Genomic DNA, 19,399 nt, shown 5'->3' with positions numbered 1-19,399 from the left:
ACTCGTCTATGACTATTGTACCAGTTTTTCATTCAAGAATCTACTTGGTACATAATCTTTTGATCCCTCTTCTAGTGTTGCTAAATGTTTTATCACATCTTTGCCTTTATTTTTTAATCTGTAAATGTGGAACACATCAGCGGACCGTACTGTCATCTCAACCTTTTTAGGTTGCAAAACAAACCTTCTTTTAGTCACATCAAACGATTTAATCAACGTTTGAAGTAGATTCTTTCTCATAAGCACACTAGGAATACCCAACATATTTTGTAAGCTAGTACCACGTAGCCGCAAACGTTGCTTCGGAATCAACTTTTCCACTAATGTGCACCATTTTTCAATCGAACAATATATTGCATTGTGCTCCTCCATACTACACAAACAAAATTATAGTACATATTACTAATTTATAATATTTTTCCAGAAATTACAGAAAATTAAAAATTAACAAACATTGAACATTAGTACCTTGTGACATCGGTGAGTTTATCACGGCGCGACGACGTCGTACGTCACTGTGGCAGAAACCCTGACGGACGGGGGCGCGCTGATCCTCACGACTCGACGGCGGACTAATGACGCTCGACGAGACCCCGACGTCAGTACTAATGACGCTCGGCGAGACCCCCGTGAAGCAGCGCGGCGGCGACACGCCCGACTGCCTGACAAGAACCCCGACGTCAGTACTGACACGTGTCGGGACGGTAGTGGGCGTTAGGTTCAAACGGACGGACGTCGGCGTTAGGTTTACCTGTGACGGCGGCGGCGGCGGTGTTACCTCAACTCGGATGGATCTGCAACGTCGCGGGAGGGTATGGCTAGGTGCGGGGTCGAGGTGGCGCGACGTGATAAGGAAGTCCCAACAATCACGGAAACCGATGCGACCACGTCGTTAGACCCGACGAGGGAAGCAAATCCCGATAGATGAGGGCACGCCGGTAGACCCGTCGAAAACAGTCGCGACCACGTCGTTACAGCCGACGATTGGCAAAAAAAATTCTTTTTTTTCTTCATAAAATGCCCGAAAAAGTCCCGAACGTGACAAATCTTGCCAACTTTGTCGAAACTCGTTCAAACTTGGCATTCACACCTAAAATATCAACACCAAAACAGCATCACATGCACAATTCTATATAATTTTTACACCACTTACATATTATTTTATTTTATTTTGTACAAAAATCATAGAAATGGCCCCCCGCCGTCTACCCCCCCCCCCCTAGACGTCGACACATGGGGGTAGCAACTTCTTCATTACACCTCCAACATGTTAGGAAAAGCCTTACAAACATCCTACACCATCATGCTACCCTGATGATCAATGTGAGCATTACCGTGTATTCACTTCGATCAATCCGTAGTGTATACACATGAACCTTTCTCCCGCACCCTTCACTTTGTGAAGCAACTGGATCTTCAGAGACTCAGAATGATGTGTAATTTTTTGTAGTGACTACCTACATCGTGCAAACCAAGCATGCCAAATTTCAATATGTTTGCAATGATTATCCATTTTCAGCATTTTTTTCGTCTAAAATGCCCGAAAAAGTCCCGAACATGACAAATCTTGCAAAGTTTGTCGAAACTCGTTCAAACTTGGCATGCACACCTAGAATATCAGCACCAAGGGCCTACCAAAATATGAGATTGTTCGGAGTTGGTCCAAAAATCAACTACTCTAAAGCGGGTCTCTCAAACTAGCCTTGTAGGCTCCGTCTCGGAGCACCTTCATTTTTCGACAGTCAAGATAGCACCCCATGTTTTTTTACAGACTCACATGATGAAAACAGCATCACATGCACAATTCTATACTATTTTTACAAAACTTACATATTATTTTATTTTATTTTGTACAAAAATCACAAATATGGCCCCCGGCTGTCTACCCCCCCCCCTAGACGTCGACACATGGGGGTAGCAACTGCTTCATTACACCTCCAACATGTTAGGAAAAACCTAACAAACATCCTACACCATCATGCTACCCTGATGATCAATGTGAGCATTACCGTGTATTCACTCCGATCAATCCGTAGTGTATACACATGAACCTTTCTCCCGCACCCTTCACTTTGTGAAGCAACTGGATCTTCAGAGACTCAGAATGATGTGTAATTTTTTGTAGTGACTACCTACATCGTGGAAACCAAGCATGCCAAATTTCAATGTGTTTGCAATGATTATCCATTTTCTGCATTTTTCCCATCTAAAATGCCCGAAAAAGTCCCGAACGTGACAAATCTTGCCAACTTTGTCGAAACTCGTTCAAACTTGGCATGCACACCTAGAATATCAACACCAAGGGCCTACCAAAATATGAGATCGTTCGGAGTTGGTCCAAAAATCAACTACTCTAAAACGGGTCTCTCAGACTAGCCTTGTAGGCTCCGTCTCGGAGCACCTTCATTTTTCGACAGTCAAGACAGCACCCCATGTTTTTTACAGACTCACATGATGGAAACAGCATCGCATGCACAATTCTATACAATTTTTACACCACTTACATATTATTTTATTTTATTTTGTACAAAAGTCACAAATAAGGCCCCCGGCCGTCTACCCCCCTAGACGTCGACACATGGGGGTAGCAACTGCTTCATTACACCTCCAACATGTTAGGAAAAGCCTTACAAACATCCTACACCATCATGCTACCCTGATGATCAATGTGAGCATTACCGTGTATTCACTCCGATCAATCCGTAGTGTATACACATGAACCTTTCTCCCGCACCCTTCAGTTTGTGAAGCAACTGGATCTTCAGAGACTCAGAATTATGTGTAATTTTTTGTAGTGACTACCTACATCGTGCAAACCAAGCATGCCAAATTTCAATGTGTTTGCAATGATTATCCATTTTCTGCATTTTTCCGTCTAAAATGCCCAAAAAAGTCCCGAACGTGACAAATCTTGCCAACTTTGTCGAAACTCGTTCAAACTTCGCATGCACACCTATAATATCAACACCAAGGGCCTACCAAAATATGAGATCGTTCGGAGTTGGTCCAAAAATCAACTACTCTAAAACGGGTCTCTCAGACTAGCCTTGTAGGCTCCGTCTCGGAGCACCTTCATTTTTGACAGTCAAGACAGCACCCCATGTTTTTTTACAGACTCACATGATGAAAACAGCATCACATGCACAATTCTATACAATTTTTACACCACTTACATATTATTTTATTTTATTTTGTACAAAAATCACAGAAATGGCCCCCCGCCGTCTACCCCTCCCCCCCCCCCCTAGACGTCGACACATGGGGGTAGCAACTGCTTCATTACACTTCCAACATGTTGAAAGTGCAGTCATGCCCTTAATTGAGTTTTAGTGTTAGTGACAACACATACATAGGAAACTAATCTTATTTGTTGAGTGTATCTCAGGATGGCTTTTAAAGTACTCTTAGTAGATCGAGAATTATGTGCCAAGGTGGCTTGAGAAGATCGGGACTTATATGTCAAGAAGGCTCGGGATTGAGAAACAAGATGATGTAGCCTATCCTTTAATTTACTATTTTTGAGTATAGGGATCCCGCACTATTAAGAGGGGATCACGGGTTTTGCGATGAAATTGTTCAAACTACATCTCCATTTCTCCTTTGTGATGTTTCCAAAACAGAACCAAAGCCTCGGACATTCGGCTTCCTCCAGACGTCCGAGGGTCGGACGTCTGACCCCTTTCGGATATCCAGAGCCTTGCACCAGAGTCAAAAAACTCGGACTTCCGGCTTCCTCCAGTCGTCCGAGGGCCAGACGTCCCACCTCTTCCAGAAATTCGGTGCCCTTGAACAGAGCCGTGCTCTCGGACATCCGACCCTATCTTCGGACGTCCGGTCCCTGTTCGACTATACAGTGGCCAACTGATATGAACACTTCCTTGGTCGTCCGACACCTGTCGGACGTCCGACCTCTGTGGCCGTTCGGACGTCCGGAAACCATCGGACGTCCGACCACTGTCAGACTTAAGTGACCCCAACGGTTTATTTTAGTCTCCCCACTATATATACCCCCCTCCCACTTCGTGAGAGGGGGTCCAACACAGCAAGAACACTTACAAGAACACCTTCTTCCTCACTCACTCTTGCCTACACCCAATCTTAGATCCCAAGAGCATTTGTTTTATCGTTTATTTTTATTTTAATAATTTGTTTATTTATTTATTTTTTTATCGTTTTCTAAATTTTTCATTTATTTCTAATAATTTATGGAAGTTCTAATTTTTTTAAAATAGTCAAACAAATTTAAAATATTATGAAAAATAATACATAATAACTTCGATAAATAACTTAGATAATATAATAAATTTTGATACATAACTTAATAAAACATAGTTCACGATTACATTCGAATATAACTCGATTTTCATTAAAACGACTAAAAAAACTACTCGAACTCGTCGACGTAGACGACATCCTGCCGAACCCCCGCGCCGCCCCCGTCCGAGCCGTCGTCTTCGTCGGAACTGACGGCGAGGCCGTCCCAGTCGACGTCATCATCATCATCGCCGGCGACGGGCTGCAGGTCCGCCGCTCCCATAGCATGCGCCGCTTGGATGGCCGACGCGATCTCGGCCTTCTCCCTCGCCGCCTCCGTTGTCGCGGCGGCCGCCACCGCCGCCTGAGAGGCGCGCAGGGCGACGAGGAGCCCTGGCGTGTCGTCGGGGTCGCCGTCCTCGCGGAGGACAACCTGCTCCGGCGGCAGGTCGACCTCCTCGGGAACCGGCGGGAACGTCGACGGGGCCGCCGGCGGGGGCTGGGGGACGGCCGCCCGCCTCCTCGGGCGGAGCTGCGCGACAACGGCATAGTAACTCTTACCGTCCCAGAAGGCGTGAAGGCCGCGGAATTGTACCGGCCGCCGTGGTGGGTGCAAAGCTCCTCCGCCGTCGGCGGGTCACCCTTCGTCGGGTAGCCATCCTTGCTGACCCGCCAGGGCTTCGCAAGGCGGCAGCCCAGCGGGACGAGGAGCCCGAGCCGGTGGAGCTCCTCCATCGCCGGCTGGTCGAGGCTATTCGGCCAGTTGCTCTCCGGGTCGCCGCCGCCACCGGAGCTGCTCCCGCCGGCGTGGTCCATCGTCGGTGGAGGAGGGGGAGGGAGGAGAACATCGGGCAGAGAGCGTCGCCGGAGGAGGGAGGGAGGAGGTCGTCGGGCAGCAAGGGGAGAGGACGTCGGGAAGAGATGGGGGCCGACGTGCTGGGGGCGCCGGGTTTTATAGCGCAGCGGGGGGAGGGGAGGCGACGGGGTAGGTGGTCGGCGTTACTCCGGGGGAGTAAACGCGGTGCCTCGGGAGCGCGACGGCCTCGGGAACGCGTCGGACCCGCGGTCAATAGCCCGCGTCGCCTCGGGAGACGGCGGAGACCGACGGTCAGCTGGCGGCGCCGCCAGGGAACGACGTGCCCAGACACTGACGACGTTGCCGCCATTAATGGCTCCCTCGGGAGACGGCGAAACGACGGGACGCACTGACGCGGGTGGGGTATTAACTGCCCCCGAAACGACGGGACGCACTGGCGACGAGACTGCGCGATTGAAGGCGGCGGCCTCGGGAACCGTCGCGAGACGACGTGGACGTGCCACGTCATGGCGGTTCGCGCGCTAACGACACGTCACCCCGGCGGCTATACGTCGCGGATATTTTCGAAGGACCATCCTGTCCTTTGTTATGAAGAGGTATCGGCCATCTCGGTCGTCCTTGTGTTAGGGGGGTGTACCGAAGCAGAAGTGTTATTTGAGTCGGCTATGTCAGAAACCCGCCGTTGAGGCATCCTCTATGGCCGCAGCACCAGTCGTTGTGGATTTCTGGACTATCATAGTCCTGGCTGTGTTATGATTCGCTGCCATGTAGACGGTTGCGCAATGTGGCGGCTTGAGAACCTCCGGATCGATCTCGTCAACAGATTAGCCCCCAGCCTATTGTTGAAAAAGTGCGAGAATCGACTCGGTATCACTGACCGAGGATTTCCCGTAAGAGTAAACAAGGGTATCATCGCTAGACGTGGAATCCCCTGATAGGTCGACTCCATCAGTGGAGCGGACGAAAGCGTGAGTCCAAACAGCTTGAGTTCGGTAGAGTCTGGTGCGACGATCCGGCTTGATGAGGTCAGGGATGATGTCCGGTTTGGGCCTAGATTCGTCGATCTTGCCGATGAAGACGTGTATTTTGCTGAAGGGGAGTCGGTTCCCTTACTCGATTGAGTAGGCCACGCAACCCTAGTCAGATTCGTCGATGTAGAGCTTGCCACGGCGGCTCTTCGTTATTCGGCCGATCGCGTATCCCTCGAACCCTCGGAGAGCTCCCTCCAAGAACTCAACACCACTGTGCGCAGGCCCCATGGTGGACGCTAATTGTCCTGGTTTTGTCACGGCAGATGTCCTTGTGAAAATATTAAGTCTAGAAGCCATCGCAACTAAGTGGTTTCTTGAACAGGATTGGTCGGGAACGAAGGACACAAGTTTACCCAGGTTCGGCCCCTCACGATGGAGGTAAAGATCTACTTCCTGCTTGAATGATATTGATGGTGAACTCGACTACAAGGATGTGGATTCGCTAACCTAGCTCTCGAGAGATTACAACTTGGATCTATCTCCTTAGGAACGCCCGGGGCTCGGCTTTATATCCTAGATCAAGCCCCTGGGTTTACAATGAGTCTGTGTCTTGCACATCTCCTACTCCTGATCGAAGTGGATTTCCCTCTAAGCTGGGATTGGATATGCTGGCTTAAGCCTCCTTTTCTTCGATCCGTTGTCGTTATGGCCGGCCCAGTGACCTAGTCTTCGTTGTCCTCCGAAGCAGGTAAGTGGGCCTTTGCCCTACATGGGTCGACTTATGTTTGGCCCCACGTCTTGCGTGATCCGGCCTGGACTGGCCGGCTCATGTCAGGGGAAATATCCCAACACCGTCTGACATGTTAAGACTTATTTTGTCTCACCGTCAATTGCTAGATTATGCTAACATAGTTGCCATCTTTAATCATGAATAGTTGCCATGCTGATTATGTGTAGTTACTATGCAATAGTTTTGTGTGTTTCTAAACATTGCAATGGTGTGCATAGCTGGAGAGTGAATGTTCTACTGTGAACAATAAGTAAAAAGAGGTTCCCCTAGAATAAAATAAGTAAAAAAGAGGTATCACTCCACACAGGTACCATGAACCAAGCACTTTAGTTGTATATATCAAGGTTCAACAATATGGCAACTAAGTTAATTCAGTTTGACAACTAAGTGGCTAATAACATGGTAAGTAGTAATAATCTGGCAAATATGGATGGAAAAAAATCAAAATATGCAAACATGGGTTCTAGTTTCAAAGATATCGATGAGAAAGCTAATGATGAAAGCAGATCGTCAATCAAGTTAACGGTTTAGGATATAAAAAAAATTAAACTCAAATTTGAAAGAATCTTCGTTGATGTCATGCTTAGTCATAGTTGCACGCAAGAAAAAGGGAGAAGGGAACCACCACATGGGAAGACAGCCATGCGGCGCTGCTACCTAATGGTGCCCAAGAATATATGATTAACGTGGATACAAAAGTGATTAAATATGACAAACTTATAATACATTCCCCAAATTTATTTACTAGATAAGCTACAAAGGAGGTTCGAACTAGGATCCTGTGATCAGACTACGCTGAGGCTGGTATCTTTATCGCCATCATCTGGAGAAGCCATGGTCTATCAAGGTCTGGATCAACGAACGAGTGTGTGAGGAACTGCTCTGCTTCAAGGTCAAGCAATTCTCTACACCAAGCCACTCTGCTTGATGTCCGGGAACCAGGCCCTGAGCACCTGCGGAAAAATAATGAACAGAAGGTTAACGATGTAGCACACCAAAAAAAAAGAAGTGTGCATTCTGGTAGTTTGGTTAGCTTGGTTCCGTAAACACGGTGTTTGCAGTAAACACATTTTTTCGCTAAATACGGTACTAAAAGTTTGGTATATACGATATGGAAGCAAAATAGAGTTCGGTTCAATAAATATCAAGCAGTTTTGGCAATGTTTTGGTACATACCAAACTAACCAAAGTTGACAAAATTTCAAAAATGTGATGATAACGTTTTACTATTGTTCAGCATACACCCTAAAATGGTGAAGGATTTTGCAGGAAGCCTGGGAGCAGGAAACCTTTCTGGGCCTAGAGCTCAGTAATTTACCAGGTTTCTTTTTCAGTTTTATACTAAACTAACCGACCCTAGAATGGTAAAGGATTTTACTACTGCAACAAAAACCAAAAACTATATGCGTAACCCAAGTTTGGTTCGGTTTGGGTTTTGGTTGAGTACCAATATGCGTAACCCGAGTTGATGTGCTACGTTCATAGCAACATATGCCATGCATCTCATAGCAGTTATTAATCGTGAAGAACATTGCAATCAGAATCACTCCTGAAGCATAAGTTCAACTGTTTATCAGGGATCGATGTGAGTGACAAGACCATACAGAAGTTCCATTGTAGCATATGAACATCTAAGGTTCATATATATCGGACTAAAATTTCTAACTCTGATGAATCTAGTACCTGTACTCATAGAAGCAAGCGGTTCTTTCATTCTCTGATTTGTCCCAATTATGCCACCCAGTGGCCTTAACACAGCGGTCCATAAAAGTGTGCGCAAAGACAACCCTCCCAAAGGGCCCCCATGGCCGACCCAGGAATATATATCCAGCTTCTCCATTTCCTGTAATAATACACCTGAGTGTGACAACAAGCAGGCATAAGATATCGCGTATTGAAATGCTCAAGCTACATACAAAACTTATTAATGAGCTAACTAAAGTTGAAAAGATCTAACAATGGGCATGTGATAGGTCACCTTAGGAACACATAGCCAGTTGACTCTGAAGAGGATTTCCGACTATGGGCAGTAATAAATCCTGCTGATTTGCAATGTATATGGCAATGTTCCAGAAGGGCAATAGAGTTACCAAAGATGAAGTCACAGTTACCCTCAATGTAACAGTCTCTTAAGTATTGTTTTCCATAATGTAAATATAATGTATCCTGCATGATTTAAGTCCAAGTTAAAATCACACAAGTAATGCTGCTTAATATTCTGAGTAATGCGGTGATTTAACCAGGAGTTGACGAAATATGCATACCTGCCAACCAAGGAATCGACAACTATAGAAGGCACACTTATCTGCTGTTACCCGGACTGCGACTGCTTGCCCGGATCCCTGTATCACAACGAGAATACGTCAACTTCCCACACCCATTGCATGATCATCTCTTTGCACAAGGAGAATAGGTCAACAACCAGTACCTGGGGAGCTGAGTTCTGAAACGTGATATTCTCTGCAATGAAATCCTCTCCCTCGACGATAACCGTTCCACAGCCAAATGTTCCTGTCCCAATGACCCTGGATGTCTTTATGACAGTATAAAGTACAGTTGGTCAACTCGAGAGATACTAGAATTACTAAGACTACGGAGAATGAACGCATTACACATTTAGCAGAACTGTGAAGCCAAATTTAGGTTAAACTTATCTGAACCAGAATTCTTCCTTTTCCAAAGCATAAACATGAATTACTGTATGAAAAATAATAATTTGGCTTAATGTTTGCTTAAATTACCCGCTTGTCCATCTTCAACACATTATAAGATCATAGAATGGAAGTAGTCATGAAAGGGTGTGACGCAATGGATATTATACCTATAAACTTCCATCAAACATAGAAAATGACTTGTAATAATCTACTATCTGCCGGCCTGCTAACCATGTCAACGGGGAAGGGATGAAAGCATATCAAAGTGGGCCTGCCTGGCAGTGCAGAGCAGACCCGTGAGCTTAGAGAAAAAGCATTTGGCGATGTAAGCATGTGAAATGGAAGCAAATCTTGCAAGATCCCGAGGCAGCAATCCAATTCTTCGCAGGGGAATTTCACCGAGCAGGAAGGAGGTAGGGACCAGGGAGTACCTGGGCGTGCTTGATGCGGGTGGCGGTGTTGTCCCAGGAGATGACGGTGGCCTCGGCGGAGGCGCCGGCGAGGGTGATAAAGTTCTTGGTCTTGGGGACGTAGACGGGCTCCCGGTACACCCCCGGGGCGAGGCGGATGACGGTGCGCTCCCTGTTGCCCAGCGGCACGGCGTCCACCGCGGCCTGCACCGTGGGGAACGCCTCCCCGTCCCCCGCGGAGCTCGGCGGAGCCACGCGGAGCACGCGCCTGTGCGACTGCGCCATGGATGGATGGATGGATGACCGCGGTTACGGACGCGCGCGCGGTCGTCGGTGGGCTGGTTCTCGGTCGCGCGTGCGCTGTTTGGTTTGGTGTAGCAGCGGCTGAAAGTGTGGACCGGGACCTGTGTGCGTGTGCGTGTGAGCGGAGGCGAGACAGAGGCAACGGGGAGCTGTTGTTATAGAGGCGAACGCAGTCGGAGAGGTCTGGTGGCCGGGGCGACGGTGGGTTTGACTTTGAATACAGCGGGCAAGCCTGAGGTTTCTTACTTGTCTGCTTTTTGAACAGGGCGGGTTGACGTTTCTGCTTCCATTCCTTGTCGAAGGAACAAAATAATTCTTCAAGAATGGTTAGGACTTGTACTATTTTCTAAACCTAGTGCGGATGCAGGCGCTCATAAACCACGAAACATCGGGATTCATCCGAGCGCCTAAAAGAGGAGCATCTCTAGCAAACCTCATATAAACTAAATCCGTCAAACTAGTATACAGTTTGCGGAAAAACGGTTTTGCGGGCCGACGTTTGTGCGGAGAGAGGCAGATCCCGTAAAACAGATCCGTAAAAAAGATATTCGCAGAAGATGCTCTTTTACGGATCGGCTATGCGGGGTCTGCTCGGGCGTCGTCGCATCGACCCGCAAACCCCGTAAATCAGAATTACTAATGTGTAATATATAAAAAATGTCAATATTACAATACAATGATTATTCAAATCATCCTAGCAAACTAAATAATTCAATACCAAACTTGTCTCGTATACAAATCACACGTGAATAAAATGAAAATGAATGGAAAAATGGAATGTGTTACTATCCAACCCTTTGCCAATGTTGCTCAATGAGATCAATCTGAAGCTGACAGTGGGTGCTTGCATTTTCAATCTCCTTGTAGGTTTGAAGAAAAGCTTTGATTCGGTTAGGGTCTCTAGCTGGTTTGACATGGCTACCCACATTGTCGTAGAAGAACTCCAAGTTGATGTCTCTTTCATCTTTGATAATCATATTGTGAAGAATAACACAACATGTCATGATATTTTTCAAGGATCGCTTGTCCCAAAACCGAGCAGGACCACGAACAATGGCCTCGTTCGATGCGTGAAGATATTCATGACTAAAGACACGGATGGTCGTTTTGACAAACCTACGCACCGACTCAATTGTACTATCTTCACCAATGCGAAGGTACTCATTGGCATAGTCAGCCGGAATGTCGTTGTAGTTACTCGCATAGCTGTCGAGATTTTTTGATATGCATTAAATCCCTTCAAGCCTGCGGTATTTCTTCTTTGAGTAAAATACAGACAATTGGCGTCGCAAGCTTGAACAATTTTCACAAAGAAGGATCGGCGCACATGGTACCTTCTCCGGAAGAGGTGCGGCGGATATATTGGATTGTCTGCGAAGTAGTCTTGCATCAACATCTCATTTCCGAGCTGGCGATTTTGAGGAATGCAAAGACGGCCGATGATTGATCCTCGCCGCCTCTTTCAGTTCTCGTCTTCGTACTCCTTCATGGCAAGGGCCATCACCAAAGTCTGCTACTCCCTCCTTCCATCTATATAGGGCCTAACTTTTGAATCTCTCATACCATGGTTGTTGAATAATAAGAGGAGGAAATGTTGGGAATAGTACTTGGCCAACCAAATCTCATGCAAGTTTTTTTGGGTGCCGAGATTAATCCCTCACATGCAACCTCCTCTCCCCTTTTTCTGCATGCAGCTCAACAATAACTCCTCTAGGACTTCATGCATTGGCCAACAAAAGTGGAGCGCGCAACCTGTGAGAGGGAATTAAATGGAAGACGCATCAGTTACCTCGTTTGGCCTTATATAGATGGAAAAATGAAATTTGGGGTGAGGCCTTATATAGATGGAAGGAGGGAGTAGCAAAAGGTGAGAAGCATCGTATCAACATCCGAGTCATCTGAATCGGATGAATCATCGAGCAAAAACTTCTCGCACGGGCTCAATTCCATCTCCGGCAGTGGCTCTCCAATCGCGGTGGATTGGTGGATCCGGGGAGCCGTTGCAGCGGCTCGACGGAAAAGGGTAGGGGTGCCCCCGCGGCGCGATTCCGCCCGCTGATTTGTCCAGAATCGCTAGTGGCGAACGGGCGGCGGCGGAAGGGAGTGGGGAAAGAGCGCAGGCTGAAATGTCCCTCCCGCCAACCGTTTCTTGGGATACGGGGCACCATAGGGGCGAGGCGAAAACTTGTGTTTTCGCGGGTCGGGGGGATTTTGCTGCTCTCCTTAAAAAAATTGCGGGTTTGACGCATTTGCGGGTCTGATCGGGCAGCATTTTTTGCGCCGACCCATATTTTGGCGGTTATTTTGCGGGTGCGGCTTTATACGAGGTCTGCTAGAGATGCTCCGACGGAGCCTAGAAGGAAAGAGTTTGGCCTACGCATCGCTTAGAGCATCTTCAACACGCGTTTGATATTAGCGTCGCGCTGGATAAATTGTATTTTTTGCGCGTGCAACCATTTCGGACCCTCCAGCGAAGACGCGAGAAAGGCGTGCACGGCATAAATGGTTTAGCGCACGGGACGAAACGACATCGTGCGCCCGCTCCCGCGCGTGTCACACTCGGCCCTGAAGCCACCCTCTCTGGCCGCCCCGCCTTTGCCTCGCCCTGTGCCACATGTTGGGAATCATAGTAATAATTCAAAAAAAATCCTACGAAGCACCAAGATCAATCTAGGAGATGCTAGCAACGAGCAAGGGGTAGAGCATCTTCATACCTTTGAAGATCGCTAAACTGAAGCATTACTATGAACGTGGGTGATGGAGTCGTACTCGTAGCGATTCAGATCGTGGAAGATTCCGATCTAAGCGTCGAACAATGGCGCCTCCGCGTTAAACACACGTGCAGCCCGGTGACGTCTCCTTCACCTTGATCCAGCAAGGAGAGAGGAGAAGTTGAGGCAGAGCTCCGGCAGCACGACGGCGTGGTGACGGTGGAGCTGCATGGTACTCCGACACGGCTTCGCCAAGCGCTACAGAGGAGGAGGAAGAGCAGGGCTGCACCAAGGGAGGAAGAAATTGGTGTGACTTGCAGCCCTCAACCCTTTGGTATTTATAGGAGGAAGAGGAGGAGGAGCGTCGGCCACCCTAGAACAATCTAGGGTGGGTGCGGCGGCCAAGGAGGGGGTGGCGGTCAGGGTGGAGGTGGCTTGCCTCCCAATTGGGAGGCGGGCCACCATCGCCCTAGGGTTCCCAGCCCTAGGCGCCCATGGGCCTTGGTCGACCAAGCCAACCCACCTAGGTGGCTGGCTACCACCTTATTTCGGCCCTTGTGGCCCTCCGGGGCTGGTGGCCCCTCCCGGTGGGCCTCCGATACCCTTTCGGTGGTCCCGGTACAATACCGATATACCCCGGAACCTTTCCGGTGACCGAAACTCGACCTCCTATATATAAATCTTTACCTCCAGACCATTCCGGAGCTCCTCGTGACATACGGGATCTCATACGGGATCTCACACATGTATTACGATTTCCGATTAATACAATGATAGCATGAATAATAGACAATTATCATGAACAAGGAAATATAATAATAACCGCTTTATTATTGCCTCTAGGGCATATTTCTAAAAGTCTCCCACTTGCACTAGAGTCAATAATCTAGTTACATTGTGTTGAATCGAACACCCATAGAGTTCTGGTGTTGATCATGTTTCGCTCGTGGAAGAGATGTAGTCAACGAAACTGCGACATTCAGATCCATATGTACTTTACAAATATCTATATCTCCATCCTAGATGTATCCACGAATGGAGTTGAAGCGATGCTTGATGTGCTTGGTCTTCTTGTGAAACCTGGGCTCCTTGGCAATGGGAATAGCTCTAGTGTTGTCACAGAAGAGAGTCATCGGCCCCGATGCATCGGGAATCACTCCTAGGTCGGTGATGAACTCCTTCATCCAGACTCCTTTGTGTGTTGCTTCCGAAACAACTATGTACTCCGCTTCACATGTAGATGTCGCCACGACGCTTTGCTTGCAACTGCACCAGCTGACTGCCCCACCATTCAAAATGTACACGTATCCGGTTTGTGACTTAGAGTCATCTGGATCTGTGTCGAAGATAGAATCGACGTAACCCTTTACGATGAGCTCTTTAGCACCTTCAGAAATGAGAAACATATCTTTAGTCTTTTTCAGGTACTTAAGGATATTCTTGACCGCTGTCCAATGATCCACTCATGCATCACTTTGGTACCTCCCTACCAAACTAATGGCAAGGTTCACATCACGTCTGGTACACAACATGGCATACATAATAGAGCATATAGCTGAAGCATAGGGGATAGTACTCATCTTTTCTCTATCTTCTGTCGTGGTCGGTCGTTGAGCTGCGCTCAACCTCACACCTTGAAATACAAGCAAGAACCCCTTCTTCGACTTATCCATATTGAACTTCTTCAATATCTTGTCAAGGTATGTGCTTTGTGAAAGATCTATGAGGCGTCTCGATCTATCTCTATAGATCTTGATGCCTAATATGTAAGCAGCTTCTCCAAGGTCCTTCATTGAAAAATACTTACTCAAATAGGCCTTTATGCTTTCGAAAAGTTCTATATCATTTCCCATCAACAATATGTCATCAACATATAATATGAGAAATGCTACAGAGCTCCCACACACTTTCTTGTAAATACAGGCTTCTCCATAAGTCTGTACAAACCCAAACGCTTTGATCACCTCATCAAAGCGAATGTTCCAACTCCGAGATGCTTGAACCAGCCATAGATGGAGCGCTGGAGCTTGCATACCTTGTGAGCATTTTTAGGATCGACAAAACCTTTCGGCTGTATCATATACAATTCTTCCTTAAGAAAGTCGTTAAGGAATGTCGTTTTGACGTCCATTTGCCAGATCTCATAATCATAAAATGCGGCAACTGCTAACATGATTCGGACCGACTTCGGTATCGCTACGGGTGAGAAAGTCTCATCGTAGTCAATTCCTTGAACTTGTCGATAACCCTTAGCGACAAGTCGAGCCTTATAGATGGTCACGTTACCATCCGCGTTAGTCTTCTTCTAAAAGATCCGTTTATTTTCTATGGCTCGCCAATCATCGGGCAAGTCCACCAAAGTCCATACTTTGTTCTCATACATGGATCCTATCTTGGATTTCATGGCTTCAAGCCATTTGTTGGAGTCCGGGCCCGCCATCGCTTCTTCATAGTTTGAAGGTTCACTGTTGTCCAACAACATGATTTCCATGACAGGATTGCCGTACCACTCTAGTACGGAACGTGTCCTTGTGGACCTTCGAGGTTCAGTAGCAACTTGATCCGAAGATTCATGATCATCATCATTAACTTCCTCTCTAGTTGGTGCACGCACCACAGAAACATTTTCCTACGCTGCGCTACTCTCTGGTTCGAGAGGAGAGGTACAATTACCTCATCAAGTTCTACTTTCCTCCCACTTACTTCGTTTGAGAGAAACTCTTTCTCCAGAAAGGATCCATTCTTGGCAACAAAGATCTTTCCTTCGGATCTGAGATAGAAGGTATATCCAATAGTTTCCTTAGGATATCCTATGAAGACGCATTTTTCCGCTTTGGGTTCGACCTTCTCAGGTTGAAGTTTCTTCACATAAGCTTCGCAGCCCCAAACTTTCAGAAACGATGGCTTAGGTTTCTTGCCAAACTATAATTCATACGGTGTCGTCTCAGCGGATTTAGACGATGTCCTATTTAAAGTGAATGCAGCAGTTTCCAATGCATATCCCCAAAATGATAACGGCAAATCAGTAAGAGACATCATAGATCACACCATATGCAATAGAGTGCGATTACGACATTCGGACACACCATTACGCTGAGGTGTGCCAGACGGCGTGAGTTGTGAAACAATTCCACATTTCCTTAAGTGTGTGCCAAACTCGTGACTCAAATATTCTCCTCCATGATTAGATCGTAGGAACTTTATTTTCTTGTCATGTTGATTCTCTACCTCACTCTGAAATTCCTTGAGCTTTTCAAAACTTTCAGACTTGTGTTCCATTAAGTAGACATACCCATATCTGCTCAAGTCATAAGTGAGGGTGAGAACATAACGATAACTAGCGCGAGCCTCGACGCTCATTGGACCGCATACATTAGTATGTATTATTTCCAAGAAGTTGGTTTGCTCGCTCCATTGTTCTGGAGAACGGAGTATTAGTCATCTTGTCAATGAGGCACGGTTCGCACGTGTCAAATGATTCAAAATCAGGAGACTCCAAAAGTCCATCTGCATGGAGTTTCTTCATGCATATGACACTGATATGGCCAAGGTGGCAGTGCCACAAGTATGTGGGACTATCATTATCAACCTTACATCTTTTGAAACTCACACTATGGACACGTGTAACATCACGTTCGAGATTCATCAAGAATAAACCATTGACCAACGGGGCATGATCGTAAAACATATCACTCATAAAATAGAACAACCATTATTCTCATATTTAAATGAGTAGCCATCTCGCATTAAACGAGATCCAGATACAATGTTCATGCTTAAAGCTGGTACTAAATAATAATTATTGAGGTTTAAAACTAATCCTGAAGGTAGATGTAGAGGTAGCGTGCCGACGGCGATCACATCGGCCTTGGGACCATTCCCGACGCGCATCGTCACCTCGTCCTTTGCCAGTCTCCGCTTATTCCGCAGTTCCTGTTTTGAGTTGCAAATGTGAGCAACAACACGGGTATCAAATACCTAGGAGGTACTACGAGCGTTGGTAAGGTACACATCAATAACAAGTATATCATATATATCTTTGACGTTGTTGGCCTTCTTATCCGCTAAGTACTTGGGGCAGTTCCGCTTCGAGTGACCGTTTCCCTTGCAGTAATAACACTCAGTCTCAGGCTTGGGTCCCTTCTTTGGCTTCTTACTGGCAACTGGTTTACCAGGCGCGTCAACTACTTTGCCGTCCTTCTTGAAGTTCTTTTTACCCTTGCCTTTCTTAAAACTGGTGGTGTTATTCACCATCAACACTTGATGTTCCTTCTTGATTTCCACCTCTCTTGATCTCAGCATTGAATATAACTCGGTAATGGTATTTTTCCATCCCTTGCATGTTATAATTCATCACGAAGCTCTTGTAGCTAGGTGGAAGCGACTGGAGGATTCTGTCAATAATTGTGTCATCCGGAAGATTAACTTCCATCCGAGACAGACGGTTGTGCAACCCTGACATTCTGAGTATGTGCTCACTGACATAACTATTTTCCTCCATCTTACAGCTGAAGAACTTGTCGGAGACCTCATATCTCTTGACTCGGGCATGAGCTTGGAAAACCAGTTTCAGCTCCTCGAACATCTCATATGCTCCATGACGCTCAAAACGCTTTTGGAGCCCCGGTTCTAAACTGTAAAGCATGTCGCACTGAATCAGAGAGTAGTCATCACTTCGCGACTTCCATGCATTCAGAACGTCCTAGGCTGCTGTGGGAACGAGAGGGTCACCTAGCGGTGCATCAAGGACATATGCCTTCTTGGAAGCCATGAGAATGAGCTTTAAATTACGAGCCCAGTCCGCATAGTTGCTACCATCGTCTTTCAGCTTGGTTTTCTCTAGGAACGCGTTGAAATTGAGGTTCACATGAGCGTTGGCCATTGGATCTACAATTTTTGTAAAGACATTTTTAGACTAAGTTCATGATAGTTAAGTTCATCTAACAAAATTATTTAATGAACAACCACTCATATAGACATCCCTCTAGTCATCCAAGTGATACATGATCCACGTCGACTAGGCCGTGTCTGATCATCACGTGAGACGGACTAGTCATCAATGGTGAACATCTCTATGTTGATCGTATCAACCATACGACTCATGTTCGACCTTTCGGTCTCTCGTGTTCCAAGGCCATGTCTGTACATGCTAGGCTCGTCAAGTCAACTTAAGTGTGTTGCGTGTGTAAATCTGGCTTACACCCGTTGTATGTGAACGTTAGAATCTACCACACCCGATCATAACGTGATGCTTCGAAACAACGAACCTTCGCAACGGTGCACACTTAGGGGGACACTTTTCTTGAAATTTTAGTGAGGGACCATCTTATTTACTACCGTCGTTCTAAGCAAATAAGATATAGAAACATGATAAACATCACATGCAAATCATATAGTGACATGATATGGCCAATATCATCTTGCTCCTTTGATCTCCTTCTTCGGGGCACGACATGATCATCATTGTCACCGGCATGACACCATGATCTCCATCGTATATCCGCGAAGTCGTCTCGCCAACTATTACTTCTACTACTATGGCTAACGGTTAGCAATAAAGTAAAGTAATCACATGGCGTTGCATCTCATACAATAAATTAAGACAACTCATATGGCTCCTGCCGATTGTCATACTCATCGACATGCAAGTCGTGAATCCTATTACAGGAACATGATAAATCTCATACATCACATATATATCATCACATCCTTTTAGCCATATAACATCACATAACATACCCTGCAAAAACAAGTTAGATGTCCTCTAATTGTTATTGCAAGTTTTACGTGGCTTATTTGGGTTTCCAGCAAGAACGCTTCTTACCTACGTGACAGCCACAACATTGATATGCCAATGCTATTTACCCTTCATAAGGACCCTTTTCATCGAATCCAATTCGACTAAAGTGGGAGAGGCAGACACCCACTAGCCACCTTATGCAACAAGTGTGTGTCAAGCGGTGGAACCAGTCTCACGTAAGCGTACGTGTAAAGTCGGTCCGACCCGCTTCATCCCACAATACTGCCGAAAAAAGATTGGACTAGTAACGACAAGCAATTAACAAAATCATCGCCCACAACTTTTGTGTTCTACTCGTGCATAGAATCTACGCATAGACCTGCCTCATGATGCCACTGTTGGGGATCGTAGTAATAATTCAAAAAAATCCTACGAAGCACCAAGATCAATCTCGGAGATGCTAGCAACGAGCAAGGGGTAGAGCATCTCCATACCTTTGAAGATCGGTAAGAGGAAGTGTTACTATGAACGCGGGTGATCGAGTCGTACTCGTAGCGATTGAGATCACGAAAGATTCCAATCTAAGCGCCGAACAACGACGCCTCCGCATTCAACACACGTGCAGTCCGGTGACGTCTCCTTCACCTTGATCCAGCAAGGAGAGAGGAGAAGTTGAGGGAGAATGCCGGCAGCACGATGGCGTGGTGACGGTGGAGTTGCCTGGTACTCCGGCAGGGCTTCGCCAAGCG

General features: G+C 46.6%; 1 protein-coding gene across 1 annotated transcript; it reads right to left on the bottom strand.

Annotated features, from left to right (window-relative positions):
- Positions 1-7,376: 7,376 nt before the first annotated feature.
- LOC123434788 (pectinesterase 31) lies at positions 7,377-10,344 on the bottom strand. Its single transcript, XM_045115534.1, has 6 exons — positions 9,918-10,344; positions 9,261-9,365; positions 9,097-9,174; positions 8,811-8,998; positions 8,516-8,689; positions 7,377-7,785 (listed from the first exon to the last, which is right to left on the bottom strand). Exons 1-6 carry the CDS (start codon positions 10,179-10,181, stop codon positions 7,623-7,625), a joined length of 972 nt encoding a protein of 323 aa, XP_044971469.1. The 5' UTR covers positions 10,182-10,344; the 3' UTR covers positions 7,377-7,622.
- Positions 10,345-19,399: the final 9,055 nt, after the last annotated feature.

This window comes from Hordeum vulgare, chromosome 1H (assembly GCF_904849725.1).
Source record: "Hordeum vulgare subsp. vulgare chromosome 1H, MorexV3_pseudomolecules_assembly, whole genome shotgun sequence".
Classification (NCBI taxonomy): domain Eukaryota; kingdom Viridiplantae; phylum Streptophyta; class Magnoliopsida; order Poales; family Poaceae; genus Hordeum; species Hordeum vulgare.
Note: the sequence above shows the minus strand (reverse complement) of the source record. Positions and strands in the feature narration are given on the sequence as shown.